The following is a 22,475-nucleotide window of genomic DNA, read 5'->3' as shown; positions in this document are numbered from 1 at the left end:
CAAATAACACTTCATTCTCTGTGTTTGCCACCTTTTCTTTATCCATTCATCTGGTGGTAGATGCTTGCATTGGGTGCCACATCTTGTCTGTTGTGAATAATGCTCTTATGATCCTGTCAATGTAGATGTCTCTTCAAGACTGATTTTTGCTGGGCATAGTGGCACATGCCTGTCATCCCAGGTACTGGGGAGGCTGAGGCTGGAGGGTTGCAAGTGCAAGTCCAGCTCGGGCAACTTAGCAGGACCCTGTTTCAAAATAGAAAGTGAAAAGGGTTGCACTGTGGCTCAGTGGTAGAGTGCCACTTGATTCAATCCACAGTAAAAAGAAAAATAAAAACTGTTCTTTAGTTCCTGTGGCTGTTTCCAGTAGTGGGATTACTGGATCATAAGGTAGTTCTATGTTTTAATGTTTTGTGGAAACTCCACACTGTTTTCCATGTAGGTACCAATTTACATTCCCAGCAAAAGTGTCCAAGGATTCCCTTCTTCATGTCCCTTTCTAAACTACAGCCATTCTAACAGGCATGAGGCAGTTATCTCATTGTGGTTGATTTGCCTTTCTCTGAAGATTAGTGACCTTGAGTACCTCTTCATATACCAGCTGGGTTCTTCCATCTTTGGAGAAATGTCTACCCAGGTCTGTGTTAATCCTCTTTCCATCATTGTGACAAAATGCTTTAAAAAAAAACCAACTTAGAGGAAGAAAATTTCATCTTGGCTCACATTTCAGAGGTCTCAGTGCACAGGCACATGGTTCCATTGATGCTAGGCCTGTGGAGAGGCAGCCACCATGGAGAGAAGTGCATGGGGAGCAGAGCTGCTCACCTCTGGTGGCCAGGAAACAGAGTGAGGAAGGGGCCAGGGCAAGAAGCAGGAAGATTGAGAATTCAAGACTAGCCTGGGCATCACAGTGAGACCCACTTTTTCTTTTTTTCTCAAAAAGAAAGAGAAAGAAAAGAGACTACTACTAGAGGTCACATACTGGTCAGTACATCAAGGGTCTCCCTCTGGCTTTGCCACAGACAAAACCTGACATGAGGCCATGATGGCAACAGTTGCTTAGGTTACTTGTGGGGACGTGAAGGCTGTTTTTATTGACACCACTGGCTTTACTCATGCCTCCACGTGTCTAATGGGTAACTTCTTTGACCGCAGAGGGCTGAGAACTCCTTCATGTTGGCTAACATCGCTGTGTTCTGAACATGTGTCCCATGAGGGGCTACGAAGGTGGATTACTTATGTGCAGGCTATTGATGCCTTCACTTCTAGCCATGTCCCCACACCTCAGACCACTCTGCTTCTTTACCACATAAATAACTCCAAACTGGGGCTGGGAATGTGGCTGAGTGGTGGAGTGCTTGCTTGGCATGTGTGAAGCTTTGGGTTCTATCTCAGCACTGGGAAAACAAAAACCAAACACTATAGCAAACATTCGGGGTACAGGTGTAACTCAGTAGTAGACTATTTGCCCAGCATGCACAAAGCCCTGGGTTCAATTCCCTGGGGAGAAAAAGTTCCCAAACCCTCCTGAGTGGGGCAGAGTTGAGCCCCGATCTCCCACTGAGATCAGGAGGTAGAGATAAGGTCAGGCAAATAGGGAAAAGGACCCTGGGCAACTTCCTGAACAACCCAGTATAAACTACAGCTGCAAGCTTTTGCTGAGAAACTTGTAAAAATGTTTTGTTTTTCTTTTCTTTTTTGGGGGTACCAGGATTGAACTCAGGGGCATGTGACCATTGAGTCACATCCCCAGCCCTATTTTGTATTTTATGTAGAGACAGGGTCTTGCTGAGCTCCTTTGAGCCTAAGTTGCTGGGATTGATTTTGAACTGGTGATCCTTCTGCCTCAGCCTCCAGAGCCAGTGGGTTTATAGGCATGTGCCACTGCACCAGGCTGTTTTATCTTTTTAATTGGGACACACGTGAACCTGGCACCGTGGTGCAGACTTGTAATACAGTGACTTGGGAGGCTGAGGCAGGAGGATTGCAAGTTCAAAGCCAGGCTTAGAAGTTTATTGAGTCCCTACCTCAAAATAAAAAGAAATTAAAAGGGCTGCAGTTCAGTGATTAAGCACCCCGGTATTCAATCCCTGGTACCAAATAAAATAAAATAAGTGGGGACACAGGAGACCTGGGAGTTCATGGCCTCTCCAAAGATGGAAAAACTTCTGATCAACATTTTGATTGAACTAAGGGCTACATAAATACCTCCTAGACACTGAGTGCCTTACCCAGAATTGGGCCAGGGCTGACCTCCTAAACCTATAGACTCATATAAACCTCTAGATGATAGCGATCGACTGGCAACCCTCTTGGTTCCCCTCCCAGCCACAGGAACTTTAATAAATTTTTACACTGTTCTCACTGCTCCCCCCCAAAATTTAACAATCCTTTAAAAGTTTTAGAAGAAAAAGTTTAGCTTATTACACCCCATATTTAAAAAATTTTTTTTAGTTATAGATGGGCACAATACTTTTTAAAAAAATTTATATATTTTTATAGATGGACACAATACCTTTATGTATTTTTATGTGGTGCTGAGGATTGAACCCAGTGCCTCACATGTGCAAGGCAAGCGCTCTACCACTGAGCCACAACCCCAACCCCAACACAATACCTTTTTTAAAATTTATTTTTATGTGATGCTGAGGATCGAACCCAGTGCCTCACACATGCTAGGCAATTGCTTTACCACTGAACTACAACCCCAGCCCAGCATACCATATTTTGACAAAGTAATTTTCTTTCAGATAATATAGAAACCTGTGGAACCAGTTATGTGGAGCATGCCTGTAATCCCAGCTACCTGGGAGGCTGAGGCAGGAGGACCACAAGTTTGAGGCCAGCCTGGCAACTTAGTGAGACCCTGTCTCAAAATAAAAAGTAATTTTTTAAAAAATAAAAGAAATCTGCTATTTAAAATCCCTTTAACCTGTGAGAATTTATAAAATTTCCTGTGTGAACTGTGTAAAGCCAGCGTGGTACACAAGTAGGTCTTATTGCACCAGCATCGGGAAAACTTGTAGGCAGAATTGCACAAAACATTGCTCAGTGTCTCAACCACTACAGTTTGGTGGGTAATGAAAAATAAAAAGTAAAATAAAAAGAATATGGTACTTGAAATTATATTGACCACGGTTGAATCATGACTCATCTGTTTATGAACTGAGCAACTGTGGAAAAATTATTTAACCTTTCTGGTCTTTAGTTTCTTCATCTTCAAAATAGAAAAATGGGAATAATAGCACACTATATTGTTTTCGTGAAGACACAAGATAATGTTCATGGCAAGGACCAAGTCACCAGCAAAATTCATCTATCACTACCACCTTTCAAACTATAGTTATTTGACTAAAGTATTATCTGCTGATGATTGAACTATTACCAGATGATGTGATTTTTTTTTTTTTTTTTTTTAATGATAGATATCCCAGAGGAGGAAGCCAGATATTGGACCTACAAATTGGAGCAAATCAATGCCTTGGGAGCTGATAATGAGGTAGGAACTGCTTTATTTGCAATATGGAGAGATGGGGAAAATCTCTGATACACTTTGTATGTTGTCCAAGAAGGGGCCCAAGAGCATGTCATCCTGAAGAATGAAGTAACAGATTGCAATAAAGTTAGAGAACAGCTAAAAGATAGCCTGAAATTTCACTAGAAAGCTCCATTTCCCACTTATTTCTCACCGTCCAAAGGACAGTGGGACAAGTGTGACTCAGACTGTTGAAGAGGGAGATGGTCCTAGGGACTCTGTCTTCTTTTGTTACACCAATGAGCAGAAGGTATTTCTTCGGTTTCCTTTCAGATTTTCAAATATTATCCTTATTTGTGTACTCTTTTTAGAGATGTTTAGACTATTGCATTTGTTGTTTGATCCTGCTGTCTAAACTTATCTTTAGAGATGAGTCTTGTGTGAAGAAGAAAACACAATTCAATCTGGAGGCATCAGGAATGGGGAATATTTTTGTTATTGGCAGTGCAAGAGAAAGATAAATATATTTGTTTACTTTTGGATATATTGGGCTATTAAAAATAAGGCTTATTATAAGAATTTGAATGGCAGAAGATAATTGAGTGGAAATGTCTAGAAATGGCTTCATGAGAAAATCTGGAGCTCAGGTTGAATGGGGTAGGGAGCTGTAGGCATGCAGTTTGGATTCATTAACCTGTGGGTAGCAACTGAAGTCAGCAGTGGAAAAACTTGTTTAGGCAGAGCTTGAGAGAGTATTAAAGAAGAACAAAACTTTGGGAAACATTAAATATATAATCCTGGGAAATAAAAGGAACAGAGAAAGAGCGGCCTAAAATTGAGAGAGTAGGGAAGATTCATGGAACAAAGGGAACAAATGAAAGTTATGGGACAAAGAAAAAAGAAATTCAAGGTAGAGATTCTTTATAGTATCGCATGTTCAAAGAAAATGAATTCTGAAAAAGAGTCATTGGATTTGGTGATTAACAACCAGTATCCATTCATAGACATTCATAGAAGCCATAATGCTATGGTTTGATGACTGTGTTAGTTTCCTAAGTCTGCCATGAAGTACTGCAAATTCTGTGACTAAAAGCAACTGAAATTTATTCTTTTACAGCTCTGAAGGCTGGAAGTCTGAAATCCAGGTGTTGGCAGGGTCAGTTCATTTCAGTCTGGAGGTTCAGAGGAGAAACCTTCTATTCCTCTCTCCTGTCTTTAATGGCAGTTATTGCTGTTCTTTGGCTTTAGATGCATCTTTCTAATCTCAGCCTCTGTTGACACATGCATCTGTGTGTTTTCCATATGTCTGCAGGTCTGTGTTCAAGTTTTCATTATTCTTATAAGGATACCAGTCATAGGATTAGTTTGATTACATCTGCAAAGACTTTAATTCCAAATAAGGGTCAGAACTTTAACATATCTTGTATGTGTGTGTGTTGCTAGGGATCAAATCAGGGCCTCATGCATGCCAGGCAAGAGCTCTACCACTGAGCCACATTTCCAGCCCTCAACTTACCTTTTGTGGGGGAAACAATGTAATCCATAGTGAGTTAAATGAAAGGTATAGAAATGAAATTTGGGACTAGTCACAACTACTCTTGTTTTGGGTACTGGGGATTGAAGCCAGGGGTACATCTTCAGCTCAAAACTACCGTTTTTCTTTAACAACTTCATTGGAATATAATTCATACAGATCATATAGTTCACCCATTTGAAGTGTGTGGTTCAGTGACTTTTAGAATATTCAGAGTTATGCATCCATCCCCATCATGAATTTTGAACTTTTAATTTTTTTTTTTTTGATACTGGTGATTGAACCCAGTGGGACTTAACCACTGAGCCACATCTCAATCCTTTTATTTTTTATTTTGAGACACCAAGTTGCTTAGGGCCTCAGTAAATTGCTGAGGCTGGTCCCAAACTTGCAACCTTCTTGCCTCAGCTTCCCAAGTCACTGGGATTACAGGCATATGCCACCATGCCTGGCTAAATTTTGAACATTTTTATTACTCCATTAAAAAAAACAAAAACAAACAAACAAAACTCTTTGCCCTTAGACATTACTCTCCAATCCCATACTCCTTAGCCCTAGACAACCACTAATCTACCTTCTGGTTTTCTACATTGACCTATTCTGGACATTTAATGTAAATAGAATTATATAATTGTGTGCCTTTGTTCACTGTCTCCCTTCAATAAGCTTAATGTTTTCAAGGTTTCATCTATGTTGTGATAAGTAACAGGACTTCATTTCTTTTATTGCCAAATAACATTCCATTGTACAGATATACTATGTTCTGTTTATTCATTTGAGAGTTGAGGGACAGTTGAGTCGTTTATACTTTTTAGTTGTTATAGATAATATTGCTGTGAACATACACATACAAAATTTTGTGTGGACATACATTTTCATTTCTCTTGGATATGGACCTGATGGTGGAATTTCTGGGTCAGATGATAACTCTATGCTGAACTGTTTGTTGGAGAGACTGCCAGACTGTGACATTTTCCATTCCTATTGTGAGTGTATAAGGATTTTAGGTTTCGCACATTCTTTTCGGTACTTGTTATTATTTTTTTTATTATTACCACCCTAGTGGGTATGAAGTGGTATTTCATTGTGATTGTTACTCCATTTAAAAACTTTTCTAATGGAAATTTTCAAACATGAAAAAATATGGAATTACTCTCCCCCTTTTTTTTGTTGGTATAAAAATAGTATGTGTATCTCTAACAGATAATGCCTTTAAAAAATAACCACAATGCCATTGTCCCGTTGAATTAACAATAATTTCTTAACATCATCTAATACATAGTTGAGAGTTCAAATTTCCTTTTTATAGATGATTTGTTCAATATTAAACAAAAAGTACACACTTGGTTTTTTTGTCTCTTAAATTATTCTTATTGTGTAACTGTTAAGTTTTCCTAGTTTTGTAGAACTCCACACATTCTGGATTTATCTGATTATGTCCCTAAGGTTTCATTTTTCATGTTCTTTCATTCCTTTTATTTCCTTTAAGCTGATAACTATATCTAGTAGTTTGAGGTGTAGATTGAGATTTAGACTGAAGTTCATCTTTGGGGGTAGGCAGTTGGTGTCTTATCTTACTTTTAGCGTTAAAATTTGACAAGACTTCAAGTATTGTCAGCCTATTTTATTCATTATAAAATTCTTCCATCAGTCTTTCACCCAGTGCTTTTAGCAGTAAATAACGATCATTATTTTATTAGGGCTTTCAAAAGGATGCTTTTTTTCTATTTGTATATTAGTCTTTCAGAATTTATTAACTATGATTTGTCTACAAATAGAGCTTTTTTTTTTTTTTAAAAACAGCTATTTGATTTGCTTGAAATATAGTCTGTTAGTCACCTTGGATAGCTGTGACAAATTACCTGGGCTAAATCAACTTAAAGGAGGAAAGATTTATTTTGGCTCCCCATTTCAGAAGTTTTAGTCCATGGTCACTTGGTCATTGCTTTTGGGCCGTGGCAGGGCAGAACATTATTGGTGGAGAGCACATGGTATAACAGAGTTACTTACCACATGATAGTTGGGAAAAGGAAAAGGCCAAGGATAAAATACAGCCTTCAAGAATATGCCTCTGAGGGTCTATTTCCTACAACTAGGCCTTATCTACTATGTTTCTACCACCTTTCATTAAATTATGAATTCATTGTTGGAAGCTGAAATGGGGATCACAAGTTCAAGGCCAACCTCAGCAAGTTTCAAAAAAGAAAAAAAAAAGTTGGTGGGGGGCTAATCATGTAGCTCAGTGTAAAGTGTCTGTGGGTTAAATCTCCAGCACCCACTCCCCACTATATCTGTCTCTATATTTCCATCAATGGTAAATCCATTGACGAGATTAGAGCCCTCATGATCTAGTTATCTTCTAAAGGCTCCATCTCTGCACACTGCTGTTTTGGGGGCCAGTCCTTCAACATGTATGTGAACTTTTGGGGGACATTTCAGATCCAAACTATAACACAGTCTATACAGGAACTTGCTCTTTATCAATTTTCAGAATGTTGAGCTACTGCCTCAGCAATTTCTTAAGGTGACCTGTGAGTTGTTTTCTTTTTTTTAATTACATGTTATTATTGAATTTATGAATTTGTGCCTACAGCTTTGTTGTCTGGTGAGGACCTGTTTCCTGTTTGTGGATGGTACCTTGTTGTGCCTTTACATTAGGGGCCTCTTTAAAAGGATACTAATGCCATTCATGAAGACTCAATCCTCATGACCCACTCAGCCTGTGACAGGACCCACCTCCTAATAACATCATGTTGGTGAATAGATTTCTACAGATAAATGTGGGGGACATAAATGTTCATACATGCTAATACCACTGAGCTATATCCCCAGTCCTACTGCTCATTTTCTTTTAAAGTATTGGTCTTATTCAGCAATTTTTATTTGTTCTAATAGTTTAGAGATTGTCTTAGATTTCCGTGTAGCTAATTTTGAATCTTTCAGTTTTGACAGTTTTTATTGTTTCCAGTCCTTACATTTTTTGTTTGAGATTTTATGTATGTGCGTATACATATATTAATTATTATTATTATTATTTTGGTACTGGAATTAAACCCAGGAATGCTTTACTACTGACCTACATTCCAAGTCCTTTTTATTTTTGTTTTGAGATAGTCTTGCAATGTTTCTGAGGCTGACCTCAAACTTTCAATTCTACCTCAGCCTCCCAAGTTACCAGGATTATTGGTGTGCACCACTGTGACCTGCTGTACATATATGTTTATATCAACTCACTTTAATTTTCAGAACAGTTGTAGATTTATAGAAGACACTGAACTGATCAGATGGTTCAGAGAGTTTATCCCAAATCCACCCTAAAGTTTCTCCTGTTATTGACATCTTACATTAACATGATACTTGGGTTATAATTAACAAACCAATATTAATATATTATTATAACTGAAGAGTTGGTACTTTATTATATATTTTATTAACTAAAAAAATTAAGCTTGAATGTTTTTACTATAAAGAAACAAATGTTTGGAGGAAATAGATATGTTTACCCCAAATAAATAAATAAAGCTTAAAGTTCTATAGTTATTTCCTCATGTCATTAATCTTATGTCATTTTTTTGTGTCAAGATACCATCTAAGTTACTGTATTACATTTAGGTGTCATATTTCCTTAGGCTTCACTTGCTTACAACATTTTATTAGACTTTCCTTATTTTTGGTGACCCCTTATTTAAAAAAATTCAATGCCTGAGACATCTAGTATAGTTGGCCTTCTTTTTCTCTGAGTTCTACATCTCCAGATACAACCCAACTAGGGTTGAAAAAATATTTATTTAAAAAATGGAATTTTTTTTTTTGATGGTGTTGGCAGATGAACCCAGGGCATCATATATGCTAAGCTCACATTCTGCCACTGAGCTACTTCCTTAGCTATGTAATAAGTTTTTATCACCTTGTCATTATTCCCCAAATAATATAGCATAACAACTAATTACATAGTATTTACGTGGTATTAGGTATTATAAGTAATCTAGAGATGGTTAAAGGATACGAAAGTATGTGTATAAAATACTATACCATTTTACACAAGGGACTTGAGCATCTGTGGATTTGGGTATTCACTGGAGAAGGTGTCCTGGAACCAAGGGATGACAAATATACAATATTTGATAGAATGAGCATAGAGAGCCTGTCTTTTTCCTAACTATAAAGAGAATTCTTCCTGAGTCCTTTTTTATGGCATTGGATTGAACCCAGGGGTACTTTCCTACTGAGCTACATCCCCAGCCTTTTAAATTGTTTTTTTTAATTTTGAGACAGTTTCACTGAGTTGCTGAAGTTGGTCTCCAACCTTGAATTTTCCTGCCTCGGCCTCCTGAGTAGCTGGCATTGCAGGTGTGAACTACTATGCGGAGCTCATTAACAGTCATAAAATATGTTTGTCATTGATTTTGGTAGATACCCTTCATCAGATTAAGGAAATTTTGTTTTCTAAGCTTTTTTGTCATGAAACAATGAAATTATATCAAATATTTTCCTGTCTTTATTAGATCACATACTTTTTCTCTTTTTATCTGATTAATGTAGCAAATTACATGAATATATTTATCAAATATTGACCTGTCCTTGTATTTAAAATTTAAAATCTGCCTGGTCAGGAGACACACACACACACACACACACACACACACGCACACACGTCTATATATATTATACACACACATATTTTCATGCCATATGTGCACATATACATACATACTCACATATAAATATTACACACTTATGTAACATGATGGATTTGGCTTGGTAATCTAGTAATTAGAATTTTTGCATTTATATTCATAAGTGAGATTTTCCTGTAGTTTTCCTTTCTTTTTTACTATTATTGTCTCTTTTTTTGCAGATAGATTTTATAGGTTTTTATTTTTCCTTAGTTATCTAAGTGTTAATTTTATTGTGGTTGGACTTCAACTTTCCATTTTAGGCCTGGGATATATTCTTTAAATGTGGCTCTTGAAAATGTCTACTCTTCATCTCTTAAGTGTGAACTCTTCTAGTTAATATTTAAAGTTCCTTACATTATCCCTATGAACTGCCTACAAAAATCAGCATTATTTGTAATGGTTATTTTTTTTATAATCAAGTCCCTTTGTCACTTTGAAGTAAATGTTTAACCTTCAAGAAGTTTAGAGCATTTACGTGAGGGGCAGTTTTACTAATGTTATCATATTATTTAAATTTTCCATGACTTCTGTTCATTCCCTGTTGCAATAGCAGTGTTATTTTATTTGTGTCACAGTTTATTGTTTGTAAAATATATTATATACAAAAGTATATACAGAAAGTTTTTTGCACTGGCTACAGTGGCTCATGCCTGTAATCCCAGCTTCTCAGAAGGCTGAGACAGGAGGATCACGTATTCAAAGCCAACCTCAGCAACAGCAAGGCACTAAGCATTTCAGTGAGACAGGTCTCTAAATAAAATACAGAAAAGGACTGAGGATGTGACTCAGTGGTTGAGTGCCCCTGGGTTCAATCTCTGGTACCAAATTTAAAAAAAAAGTTTTTTACATTTTTGGATCCAATCACATGAAGTACCCTTCATCATTAACATCATTATGTATACATCTTCAGCTTTTGTCTAGTGTACTCTAAGATTTAGTCTATTTCCTCTCTTGTACCCTGCATTTCATCTAAGTAGCAGCCAGCTATTAAGTGTAATATTTTAAAAAAGACTTTTTAAGTGTAATTAAGTCATATCCCTCCCATGTTTAAAACTCTTAATGACTTTCCAATACACTAGAATAAAATTGAAACTCCTCATTATGATCACACTTTATTCCCTCAGTGAACATTATCCTGCACATAATGGGTATTCAGAGAGGTTTTTGGTTCTATCACCTGATTGGGGATATCTATACATTAGCCACAGGAGAACTCAGAGGATTGTCAAATACTAAGGCTTCTAAGACAAAGCCTTCTACAGTTGCCTGGCAAAGCTAGGCAGATGTCTATGTGCCCTTGCCAGAACAACCTCTGCTTTCGTATTCTAGCCCAGCTAATTGGGCCAGCACCATAATGTAGTCTGGCCTGTGTGTCAAGATCACACATGGAAAATAGTAGTGGGATGTTCTGTTTATGTTCAGCAAAAAATTTACTAAATCTTTTTATAGGTAGCTGTGATTTTTTTTTTTCTCCCTTTTTTACTTGGGCCTCTTATACATTTTTTTTTTCTTTCTCTTTTCTGCTTCTAGTATCCTATTCAAGAAGAAAGCCAGAGGAACTCCTTGCCCGCTGCTGCCGCCCAGTGTTGTAAGTGAGAAACTTGCCTATGAACCTGTCTTTGTTTCAGCTTTCTGTTCCTTCTTGAGATATGGCTTATTTTGAGTCAGGGAGGGTGGAGACGCAGTGTGTAAACAGAAGTGATTCTAGATGTTCTATCCTGGCACAAGCTTGCAGTGACTGCTCACTCATTAACTTCAGTAATGAGTCTTTTGGTTTTGTGGGTTTTAGGTGGGGCAGTGGTGCTCATCTTTTATCTCCTTTTGCTAGCTTTTCCCCGTGGATGTATGATTTTACCCTCTCTATCCCTATTTACCTGTTTTTTTAAGACTCAGTTTAAATGTCACCACCTCTGTTTCCTCCTTCCCATAAAGTTAGCTTATGTGTCTCCCCTCTGCTTTCATATACCCTGTGCCCATCACATCACCCTGTCATATTGTCATATCTTTTTTTTTTTTTTGTACTGGGGGTTGAACTTAGAGACACTCAACCACTGAGCCACATCCCCCACTCTGTTTTGTATGTTATTTAGAGACAAGGTCTCACTGAGTTGCTTAGCTTTTGTTGAGGCTGGCTTTGAACTCATAATCTTCCTGCCTCAGCTTCCTGAGTGGCTGGGATTATAGGTGTGTACCACCGTGCCCATCACCTGTCATGTCTTATAAGCTATGTGTATTTAATTGACAAGAACACAGAATTTTTGGACTGGGGATATAACTCAGTGACAGGGCACATACCTCACATGTACAAGACCTTGGGTTTAATCCCCAGCACCACAACAAACAAACAAACCAAAACCCCACAAAGTTTTCAAAGATAGACATTCTTTCCTTTTATATTTCTGGTATCTGGCTCAACACCTGACGTGTAGTAACCCTCCATAAAGTTTGATGAATGAATTAACTGAATGAGAGAACCTGTCATTTCTCTTGGGATTAATTTGTTTAAATCACAGAGATTCCTTCTGGAAATGAGTTATGTATTGTTGGTATATTTCTCCTTCTTGATTTCTTTCGAATATATTAAGGAGACTAAAGGGAAAACTAAAGTCTGTCTGTTTTAATTTTTTAGCCAGTGAGGTGTCTAAGTGTGCATGTACATATGTGTATGTATTTATTTTTCTTCTCTGTGTTGCTGTAGGTTTCCTGAATCAAATGCCATATTCCATCAACTGTGGATGGCAGTTTTTGTGGTAATAATAATAACATAATAACTAACATATATTGAGCTCTGACAATATGCCAGATGTTGTTCTTAGAGCTTAAATGTATTGATTAAGTCTTCACAAAAAACCTAAGACATAGATTTTATTCTTGTACCCATTTTCAGGTCAGGAAACTGAGGCACAAGGAGATTGTGAGTAATTTGCTATGAATCACTTGGCTAATAAGTGGTGAAGTAAACATTCAGACACAGACAACCTGACCCATAGTCTACATGTTGAACCACTGCTTCCTTCATATTCTTTTGAGAAGAAAAACCTCTGTTCATTTGTAAATCTATTGATTACCTTCCATTATGTATATTTCACAGGACACTCTCCTGATAAAAGTATAATGGCAGAGGTCAACATTTTTTTCTTTAAGAAAACCCATTTTTCATATGGTGTATTACAACCACATTTTTGTTTTGTTTTGCTTTGCTTTGCTATTTAGGGTCAAACATTTAGAATCATAGGAGGCCAAAAACAATGTAAATTGAATACTAGGTTGTGAATTGATATCTAAAGATGCTTTCCAAAACTCCTTGTAATGAACTAATTTGGACCTTTTTAATCTTTTAAATCTTTTTCTTTTTCAAGACTGCTAGTGAGAAGTGAAATGGAATGATTGAGATGTAGTGTCCTGTTCCTTCCTAGACTCATTTGATGAAATGCAGTTGAAGTGATTAAAAAGCAAAGGCAGGAAGAAATAAAAGTAATAAGTAATCTGCAAGTTTATTAATTCTCATACACTTTTCATATGTTTGTTAGATACTTTATTTTTTGATGATGCTGGGGATTGAATCCAGGGGAACTTTACCACATAACTATATCCCCAGGTCTCTTATTTTTTATTTTAAGACAAGGTCTTGCTAAGTCACCTAGCCTGGCCTTGAGCTTGTGATCCTCCTGCCTCAGCCTCTTGGGGAAGTGGGATTATAATCATGTGCTGCTGCTCTGGACTTTAGCTTCATTATTTTTTTATGAGTAGCTCATTAATGTCTCTTATCTATTCTCTCATATTTTTATTTTGAAAAAATTTAAACCTGCAGAAGAGTTGAAATAACAGTTCAGTGAGCACCCATTGCTCTTGACTAGGTTAAACAGTTAACATTTTGCTATATTCACTCTTTCCCTCCTCTCCCTCATAATTTTCTTTCCCATTTCTGTATGGCTGTCTTTATATAAACATGCACAACAATGCACACGTTTTCTCAATCATTTGCATGTAAGCTGTATACTTCAGGACACATTAACATGTATTTCCTAAGAGAAATGCCATCACAATCAAGAAATTAACATTGACACTATCTGACATGCTGTCCACATGGAAAATTCCCAGATTGTCACAAAAATGTCTGTTTTTTTCTCCATGGCATTATCTAATTAGCAATCATACATTTCATTCGTTGTCCTGACTCTAATTTTCTTTAATTAAAGAAAGAAATCCTTGGATTTCTTGCCTTCTGTGACACTATTTCTTCAGTTAGGAATATATTTTATTCTAGTTATAATGTCTAGTGCATATGGCCATACATATTAGTACAGGTTTCTGGGAAGCAGTTTGACAATACATACCAAAGCATTTAAAATATTAATAGCTTTTGACTCAGTAGCTGAATTTCTGGAAATTTATCCTTAGTAATTACAACAGACAAAAGATTTACGTAAATAATGTTCATTGCAGAATTATTTAAATAGCAAAAACTTGAAAATAACTTTGTAGTTATATAGTAAATGATAACTGTCATAAGACTCAATATTAAACATTATTTTAAATTATGCTTTGGGGCCTGGGGGAGTAACTCAGTAGTTGAGAGTGTGCTTATGATAAGACCCTAATTCATTTTCCAGCACCAAAAAATAAAAATACGAAATATTTTTTAATAGGGAAATTTTGATGAAACTTAAAATATGTAGCACGAAATTTCTGTTGTTTAGGCTACCCACTCGTAGTATTTTGGTATGACAGCCTGCGTAGACTACTACACTTCTGTAAATGCATCTCTACAATTGTGGGAAATGCTACTAGGGAAAGAACCACCAAAATATTAATCAAATTTTTCTCTGGGATGTGGGGTTATAGACTTAAATTTTACTAATATTTAATAATATACTGCTTTTAATGCTTGTAGAATTATAACTAAGAGAAATGAAGTGATTGAGAGCTCATTTGAAGGTTCTTGCAGGGGAGCGCATCTATTTGTATACCCTTGATGAAAGAATGGTCCTCCTCTATTGGGCAAGATTGACCTCTAGGACCAAGTACACAACTTCAGGAGGGATGCACATGGAGTGGTGAGGGAGGAAAGGGACACCTGTCTAGCCAAGCAGATCAGCCAAATCAACCCTGTTGATCAGTGGCTAACAGATGCTGTAGCTAGTTTGTCCTCAAATCCAAAATGGAGTAGTTGAATCCTTATTCTTGATCCAGGTTGACTGCTGTCTGCAGTCTTTGTATGACGCTGAAATTCTTTACTTAAATGGGAAGAGTAGATCTACACAATCTCTAGGATTTTTCTAGCTGTAACATGATTTCCTAGTACTGAGATTCCTTTGTGTGGTTGACCTCTCCACTTCCCGAGGTATTAGAATCAGTTTTTACTTGTAGTGAAGTGTCTTCAAAGTGTTTTCAGAAATCACAGGACTGAAATTATATTGTTAAATTGTGTGCATGTATGAATAGGTAACAGTACATCCCACCATTATGTATAATTATAATACACCAATAAAAATATGGAAAAAATCATTTGGCTGCTGCTGTGAAGAAACCATTGTTATCATAAGTCTTCAATACAAGAGTTTCTCTAGCCCCAGTTATTGGATTCCTTCCTTCCTTCCTTCCTTCCTTCCTTCCTTCCTTCCTTCCTTCCTTCCTTTCTTCCTTCCTTGTGATGGGAATTGAACTCAAGGCCTCACACTTGGTAGGCAAGCACTCTCTCTGAGCTACACCTCTAGCCCTGGATAGTTTACTAAAGGTGATGGGGTTCTTTAAAAGTATTAAGGTGTACTGTGTGCTTATTCCCAATGGTTTTGTTTGTTTGTTTGTTTTTTGGTATTACAGATTGAACCCGGGGGTGCTATACTACTAAATTATATCCCTAGCACTTTTTATTTTTCATTTTGAAAACAGTCTAGCAAAGTCACCAAGGCTAGCTTCTCAAATGTTTCTTTCATGTTAAAGCTTTTAGGTCAAAACTTTCTGATTTAATAACATTCTATATTTACTTTTATTTTTAAGATGTTTTTATTTCCTTTAATGTGGGAGTCTCTGAGCCACGTCCTGCATAGATGAGAAAAGGATTAACTGCCGGAGTATGATGTTGGCTATAAATCAATCAATTACCCATAAACTTATCTAATCAATAAACACACAAGAGCCAGTACTCTTTTTAAATGAGAGGGGGTGTGACAGGTCTGGCCATACCAGCTCGGGCCTCTAACAACACGGAGTAGCCCGACTCTCCTTTATTTTATAGTCACACACAAAGGGACCTGGACCAGAAGGGACTTCTTCTGTGATGATTAGGATAGGGGAGCCATTTTATTAGGGGAACTATCACAGAAGCAGACAGGGAACCATTCCCACACAGTGCCACATGCTTCCCGGCAATCTGGGATATTCCTCCGTGGTAGCCAGTTCCTAGAAGCCAGACCTCTGTGCCCCATAGTTCAACCTAGTCTGATTCTGCTAAATAAGGATGGCTCCCCACACTTTAATAAATGTGATATATTTATTTTAAAATGCTTTAGGGAAACAAATGTTGTAGGGTACAGGTTAAGTGTCCTTTATATGAAATGCTTAGGTCCTTATGAAAGACTTTGGTGTTTTACGTTACTGGTTGAGATTTCTAATTTGAAAATTCAGAATCCAAAGTGCTCCAAAATCTGAAACTTTGAGTGCCAATATGATGCTCAAAATGTTTTAGATTTTGGAGCACTTCAGATTTTCAGATTAGGGATATTCAATTTATAATTATTGTGATGATGTTTTATCTCTTTTTTTCCTCTGTGTTATTGCCAGTTCAAGTAGCTAGGCTATCTTGTGCCTTATGCTTCAGGGAAAGCTATGAAAGAAAACAGTAGAAATGATCTTCTGGGTTGTAGTTTTTAAAAGCCTAGTACTTTAGGAGAATGTGCAAAAGTTTTGGATAAATATATTATGAGAGGCAGCAGAGCTTCACCTTAATTGTCCTGCTCTTTAAAAAAAGCTTCCTTTACATTAAGACTCAAGAGATACATGTGTTTTAAGAACAGTAACAATAATATTACTCTTCCCAGGAGAGGTCTTGCTCCTCTGTTTGTTGGTTGTTTTGCCAGTCTGGCTGATACTGCTTGGTTGTTCCCTGTCTTCTGTGGGGCTGGTAAAGACTGACTGTCCCATTGGTGTGCATGTGTAAGTCTCCAGAAGTTATGTATCTCAAGGGACTCCAGTTCCTGAATATAAGAGGTTGTTTTGGTTCAACCTCTTTTGTCCCTGCTATTGACTACATCCATCTAAAGATGTACTTAGAGCCTTTTTTTTTTTTTTTTTTTAAAGAAGGGTTATCGCTCTGTTATTCAGGCTGGCCTTGAACTCATAGTCCTCATACCTTAGCCTTCTGAGTTGCTGAAATTATGGGCATGCCTAGTCTAAATGGTTCTTGAATGGGGAGAAGACATTCAGACATTTCAGGCCTGTGTTAATTAGCTTTCTGTTAATAGTAGAGATAAATCAGATTCTAAAGAGAAAAAGGTTTATTTTGGCTCATGAGTTTTGGAGATTTCACTCCATGGTCAGTTGCCCCCATGGTTTTTGGGCCTGTGGCAAAATAGTACATCATGGTAAGAGTGTTTGATAGAGGAAACTGCTCATCTCATGGCATCTGGGAAGCAAAAGAGAGAGAAGAAAGGGGGGTTCTGTTGTTCTCTTTCAGGACACACTCCCAATGACCTAAAGACCTTCACAGTCCTTGTCTCTTAAAGGTTCTATTACCTCCTAATAATGCCAAGCTGGGAACCAAGCCTCTGTTTAACACTTGAGTTTTTTGGGGACATTCCAAATCCAAACTAATATAGCAAGGCCTACCCATATTCTGTAGAATTTATTTGACCCATGGGAATCTCATTTTTTCTAGCCCTGAGAAACAGTGTATACAGGTCATTCCATACTCTCCTCCATCTCCCAATCTTGCTTCCTCTGTCCAGTCTCCTTTTGGGTCCTCCTATAAGTACATTGAATAACTGTCAATATTCTAGAGTTTTCCCCTCCTCTTGTATTCTTTTTTTTTTGAAATGAGGATCCCTGTGGACTTATAGGTTCTTTTTGGTTCTTTTTTTTAGTTGTAGATGGACACAGTACCTTTGTTTTATTTATTTTTATGTGGTGTTGAGGATCAAACCCAGTACCTCACACATACTAGGCAAGTGCTCTACTGCTAAGCCACAATCCCAGCCCATCTTTTTTTAACTTAAATGTTTTATAATTCAGTTTTGTCATTCTCTTTGATGCTCAGATTTTCCCAAACTGGGCCTGTGGATATTCCTTTAAACTGGATCTTGGGTCCTTTTGACATGCCCTATTATTCTTTCCTATTTCCTTCTCTTCTTAATATAATGATATTTCAGAGCCATCTTGTTCTTTCTCTGCCTCAGTTTTAGAAGAAGTAATTTCTTCAATGAAAACTATGTATTTTTAGTGAGAAGTGGTATTTAGACATTAAAATCTTGGCATTTGTTATGCTTATTGCCACAGGAATACTATTACTTCTTTGGAATGTCCTCAGAAGACTCATGTGTAATGGGTAGAGCTAGTAAATAACAACACAACTTATGTTCCTATGGTAATTAGCACTTAGCATCCTCTCCACAGGGTTTTTTCTGTTGTTCCTCCATTCCATATATCTTACTTTTATTTCAGCAAGAACTTCTGTTCCCAAGAATTTCAAATTATTTATTCTTTCGCTGTCCTATAATGTACACAAGAATATTTCAGGGACTGGGATTGTGGCTCAGTGGTAGAGCACTCACTCACCTAGCATATGTGAGGCAGTGGTTTGATCTTCAGCACCACATAAAAATAAATTAATAAATAAATAAAGATATTGTGTCCATCTACAACTAAAAAAATTTAAAAAAGAATATTTCAGTAGTAATGTACCAATGTTACTACCAACAGTAATCCTACTAAGTAAAGTTTAAGGTTCTTAAATTTTTTTTTTTAACCTTGGGATGTAATTCACATAGGATTACAAAGCTGCTGTCATAACTAAAAATATAACAATTTCATAGTGTCATCTTATATCTATCCTATATTCAATTCCCCAATTTTTATAATTTCTTTTTTTTCACTTTTTGTTCCACTGTAAGATCTAGTTAGGGTTCATGTGTTGCATTTGTGTGTAAAGTGATTTAAGGGTCTAAAACCATATTTTTGTGTGATGCTAGCCAATTGTCCCAGCATCATTTGTTAAAAGGTGATTTTTCTTCCTTAAATTGCCTTTGCATCTTTGTTAAAAATTCTTGTTACCACCACAACATCCCATTACTTTCCTCCCTTAACAGATTAGATTTTATATATTCACATTAAAGAACGAATACATTTTCTTTTAGGATGTATTCCTCAGATATGGCTCCACTTGAGAGTAGCACATACCAAGAGATAGATGCTGCTTTTTGTATCCTTGAACCTCAGCACATTTTTACTTTTGCAGGTCTCATCTACATGTCAGCATTTTCATGTGGAGTACCTTTTCTTTTAAATTGGTTCATTATAATTATACACAATAGTGGGATTCATTTGTTACATATTGGTATATGCATGCAATATAACAATGTAATTTGATCCATATATTGAGTACCTTTTTGCTCCTCAAGTTTATAAGGAGATTTTGAGGCTGTTAAATCTGATCTGCATATTTGATACAGTTCTTCCTTGCAACATATAGTATGTCAGCCAGGACTAATATGAGAAGTTGATGTAAAAGAATAAACTGATTTGTCCCTTTTTCAAATGTCTAAACTTCCTAAGGTATTAAATCTTTACTGTTCAAAAAGGATATTTCTACCACTGTCTTGTCAAAGAATGCAGTAGCACACCATATCAACATACCAAATAGTTTCACTTCTTAATTAATTCAACAAATTTCTGCTGTTTTCATTTTTTTCCACTGTACTTATGATGACATCACTGACTGCAATTGAGAAATGAATCAAAAATGATTCAGTATCTGGCAAGAGTGATGAAATGAGTACTCAGATACATTACTAGGATTTATAAATTAGTACAACATTTATAACTCATAAGTACTAGGAAGTGTTCAAAGAAAATAACATGCATATGTGTTTATAGTTTGTTTTTATATAATTGGGATCATTTAATAAGGTTAGGATCTTGTTATTTAAAACTTATACACATAAATATTTCATGTATCTCAAAAATTATTTAAGAGAATATTCCATCACATAGGAATACCACAATTATCCATTCTTCCTTTTTAAATGAAATTTTATTTGCCCAAAGAAAGATTTATGTATAGGCTTTTTAATAATAAAGATGATTCCAATTATCTAAAATATTATAAACAAATATGGGTTAAAAACAAATATGGAAATAGTTTTTTTTCTTTTGTGGTACTGGGGATCAAACCCAGGACTTGTGTATTTTAGGTAAGTACTCTACCACTGAGCTACATCCCCAGCTGTAGAAATACAGGATTTATTTTCATTTATTTATTTATTAGTGCATTATAGTTAAACATAGTAATTGGTTCATTTTGACAAAATTTACATGTATGGAATTTGATTTCAATCTTTGCTCTTTCCCTGCCCTCCCTCTTCCTATTCTCCTTCCTCTACTCAACTGATCTTCCTTTTTCTCCTTTATTTTTGTTGGTACATTCTGCAGATACATAAAGGTGAAATTCCCTGTGGTACTTTTATATATGTGCATAATGTGATTTTTGTCAAATTCATTCCATATTTCCTCTCCTTTCCCATCCTTCCTTTCTCCCTCTGATCTTCTACTCCACTGGTCTTCCCTATTTATTTAGGATATCAGATCCCCCCATGCACCTTCTTTACCTTTTTTTTTGCTCTAGCTTTCACATGTGAGGAAACATTCATCCCTTGACTTTCTGAGTCTAACTTCATTTCACTTAGCATGATATTCTCCATTTCTGTCCACTTACCACCAAGTGCCATTATTTTATTCTTTATGACTGAGTAAAACTCGTGTGTGTGTGTGTGTGTGTGTGTGTATACATTTTCTAGATCTGTTCATCTATTGACAGGCATCTGGGCTTTGTCCATAATTTGGCCTTTGGAAATTGTGTTCCTATAAACATTGAAGTTGCTGTATCACTATAGTATGTTAATTTTAGTTCTCTTGGTTAAATATCAAGGAGTGGAATAGCTTGGTCATATGGTGGTTCCATTCCTAGTTGTTTGAAGGATCTCCATGCTGCTTTCCATAGTGGTTGTACTAATTTGCAGTCCCACTCACAATATACATGTGTACTTTTTTCCCCGTGTCCTTGCCAGCATTTATTATTATTTGTATTCTTGATAATTGCCATTCTGACTGGAGTAAGATGAAATCTTAGTGTAGTTTTGATTTGTATTTCTCTGATTGCTAGAGATATTGAACATTTTTTATGTATTTGTTGGCCACTTGTGTTTCTTCTTTTGGGAAATACCTGTTTAGTTCTTTTACCATTTATTGATTAGGTTTTTATTATTTTTTGGTGTTAATTTTTTGAGTTCTTTATATATTCTGGATATTAATCCCCTGGCAGAAATACAGTTTTAATAGTGATTTTCAGTGCTAAAATTATAGGTAAATTTTGTTTTGTTTTTCAAGTTTTACTTTATTATACTTTACAAATTTTCTCCAAAGAACATGCATTTCTTATATGATAATTAAAAAAACAATAAATATAGAAAACAATCTCAGGCCTGACAAAATAGAGGTGAATTATTACAAACTCACTGTATTTTATTTGCATTTGGGATTTAGTTGAAACAGTTTTGTTGACATTGACACAATTTGGTTCAACAGTACCAATTATTTCTTAATTGAAAATTCTAAGTAGCTTTTAAAGTTAGCGTTTAACTTTATTGACTGTATCCCTAAGATCTTCCCTAAACAATTACTGTGACAGAAAGGTTTTGGGGTCTGTGTCATTTCTCTTGGTAATGTGACTTTAAAGATCACTTACATTACAAGAAATTAACACACATACTGTTGTGTATGATAGTAAAACTATCATTTATTATTGTAATCAACCTATAATTCCATACTAATTCTTTACACTTAATGACATATAAACTTTGAATGTTTCAAAAAACAAATAACTTCTTTTTAAAATATGTTTTTAGTTGTTGATGGACCTTTATTTTGTTCATTTATTTATATGTGGTGCTGAAAATCAAACTCAGTTCCTTATACATGCAAGGCAAGTGCTCTACCACTGAGCCATAATCTCAACCCCCGAATAACTTCTTTTTTAAAACATTATGTATATAGCTGTAGATGGACACAGTACCTTTATTTTATTTATTTATTTTGTGCTGCTGAGGATTGTACCCAGTGCCTCACATGTGCTAGGCAGGTGACCTACCATTGAGCCACAATTGCAGCCTCAACAAATAACTTCTTAAGAACAACAATAAACAAAGATAGCTTGAACTTTTGTTTGAGGTGCAATCCACCATTTGCACCTCAAAGAAATTTTCCTGGCTATCTTCTAAGGGTTTGTTTTACTAGATTTGTTACAACATTACCTAAAAATGTGTTATGAGACACACACACACACACACACACACACACACACTCATTCAACCACATGTGTAACCAGAATGTCCTGAGTATGAATCAGTCTTAAGCAAAATAAAGCATATTATTTAAAATTTTACTTGAGGAATGAATTAGTTCAAACTGTTGGATGTGAGTCACATGAGAAATAACAATGATCGGGGTCATATGTTTTATCTCATATGTGGAAGCTGGAGAGGAAAAAGGAAAAGAAAAGTGGGGGGATCTCGTGAAA

At 36.2% G+C, this 22,475-nt stretch overlaps 1 protein-coding gene across 1 annotated transcript in view; it reads left to right on the top strand.

The window, feature by feature from the left end:
* Unc13b (unc-13 homolog B) overlaps positions 1-22,475 on the top strand; it is a 215,012-nt gene that overhangs the window by 65,410 nt on the left and 127,127 nt on the right. The window contains 2 exon segments of the mRNA XM_047524555.1: positions 3,426-3,499; positions 11,219-11,276. Coding sequence (XP_047380511.1) covers positions 3,426-3,499; positions 11,219-11,276 — 132 coding nt within the window.

This window comes from Sciurus carolinensis, chromosome 14, assembly GCF_902686445.1.
Source record: "Sciurus carolinensis chromosome 14, mSciCar1.2, whole genome shotgun sequence".
Classification (NCBI taxonomy): domain Eukaryota; kingdom Metazoa; phylum Chordata; class Mammalia; order Rodentia; family Sciuridae; genus Sciurus; species Sciurus carolinensis.
Note: the sequence above shows the minus strand (reverse complement) of the source record. Positions and strands in the feature narration are given on the sequence as shown.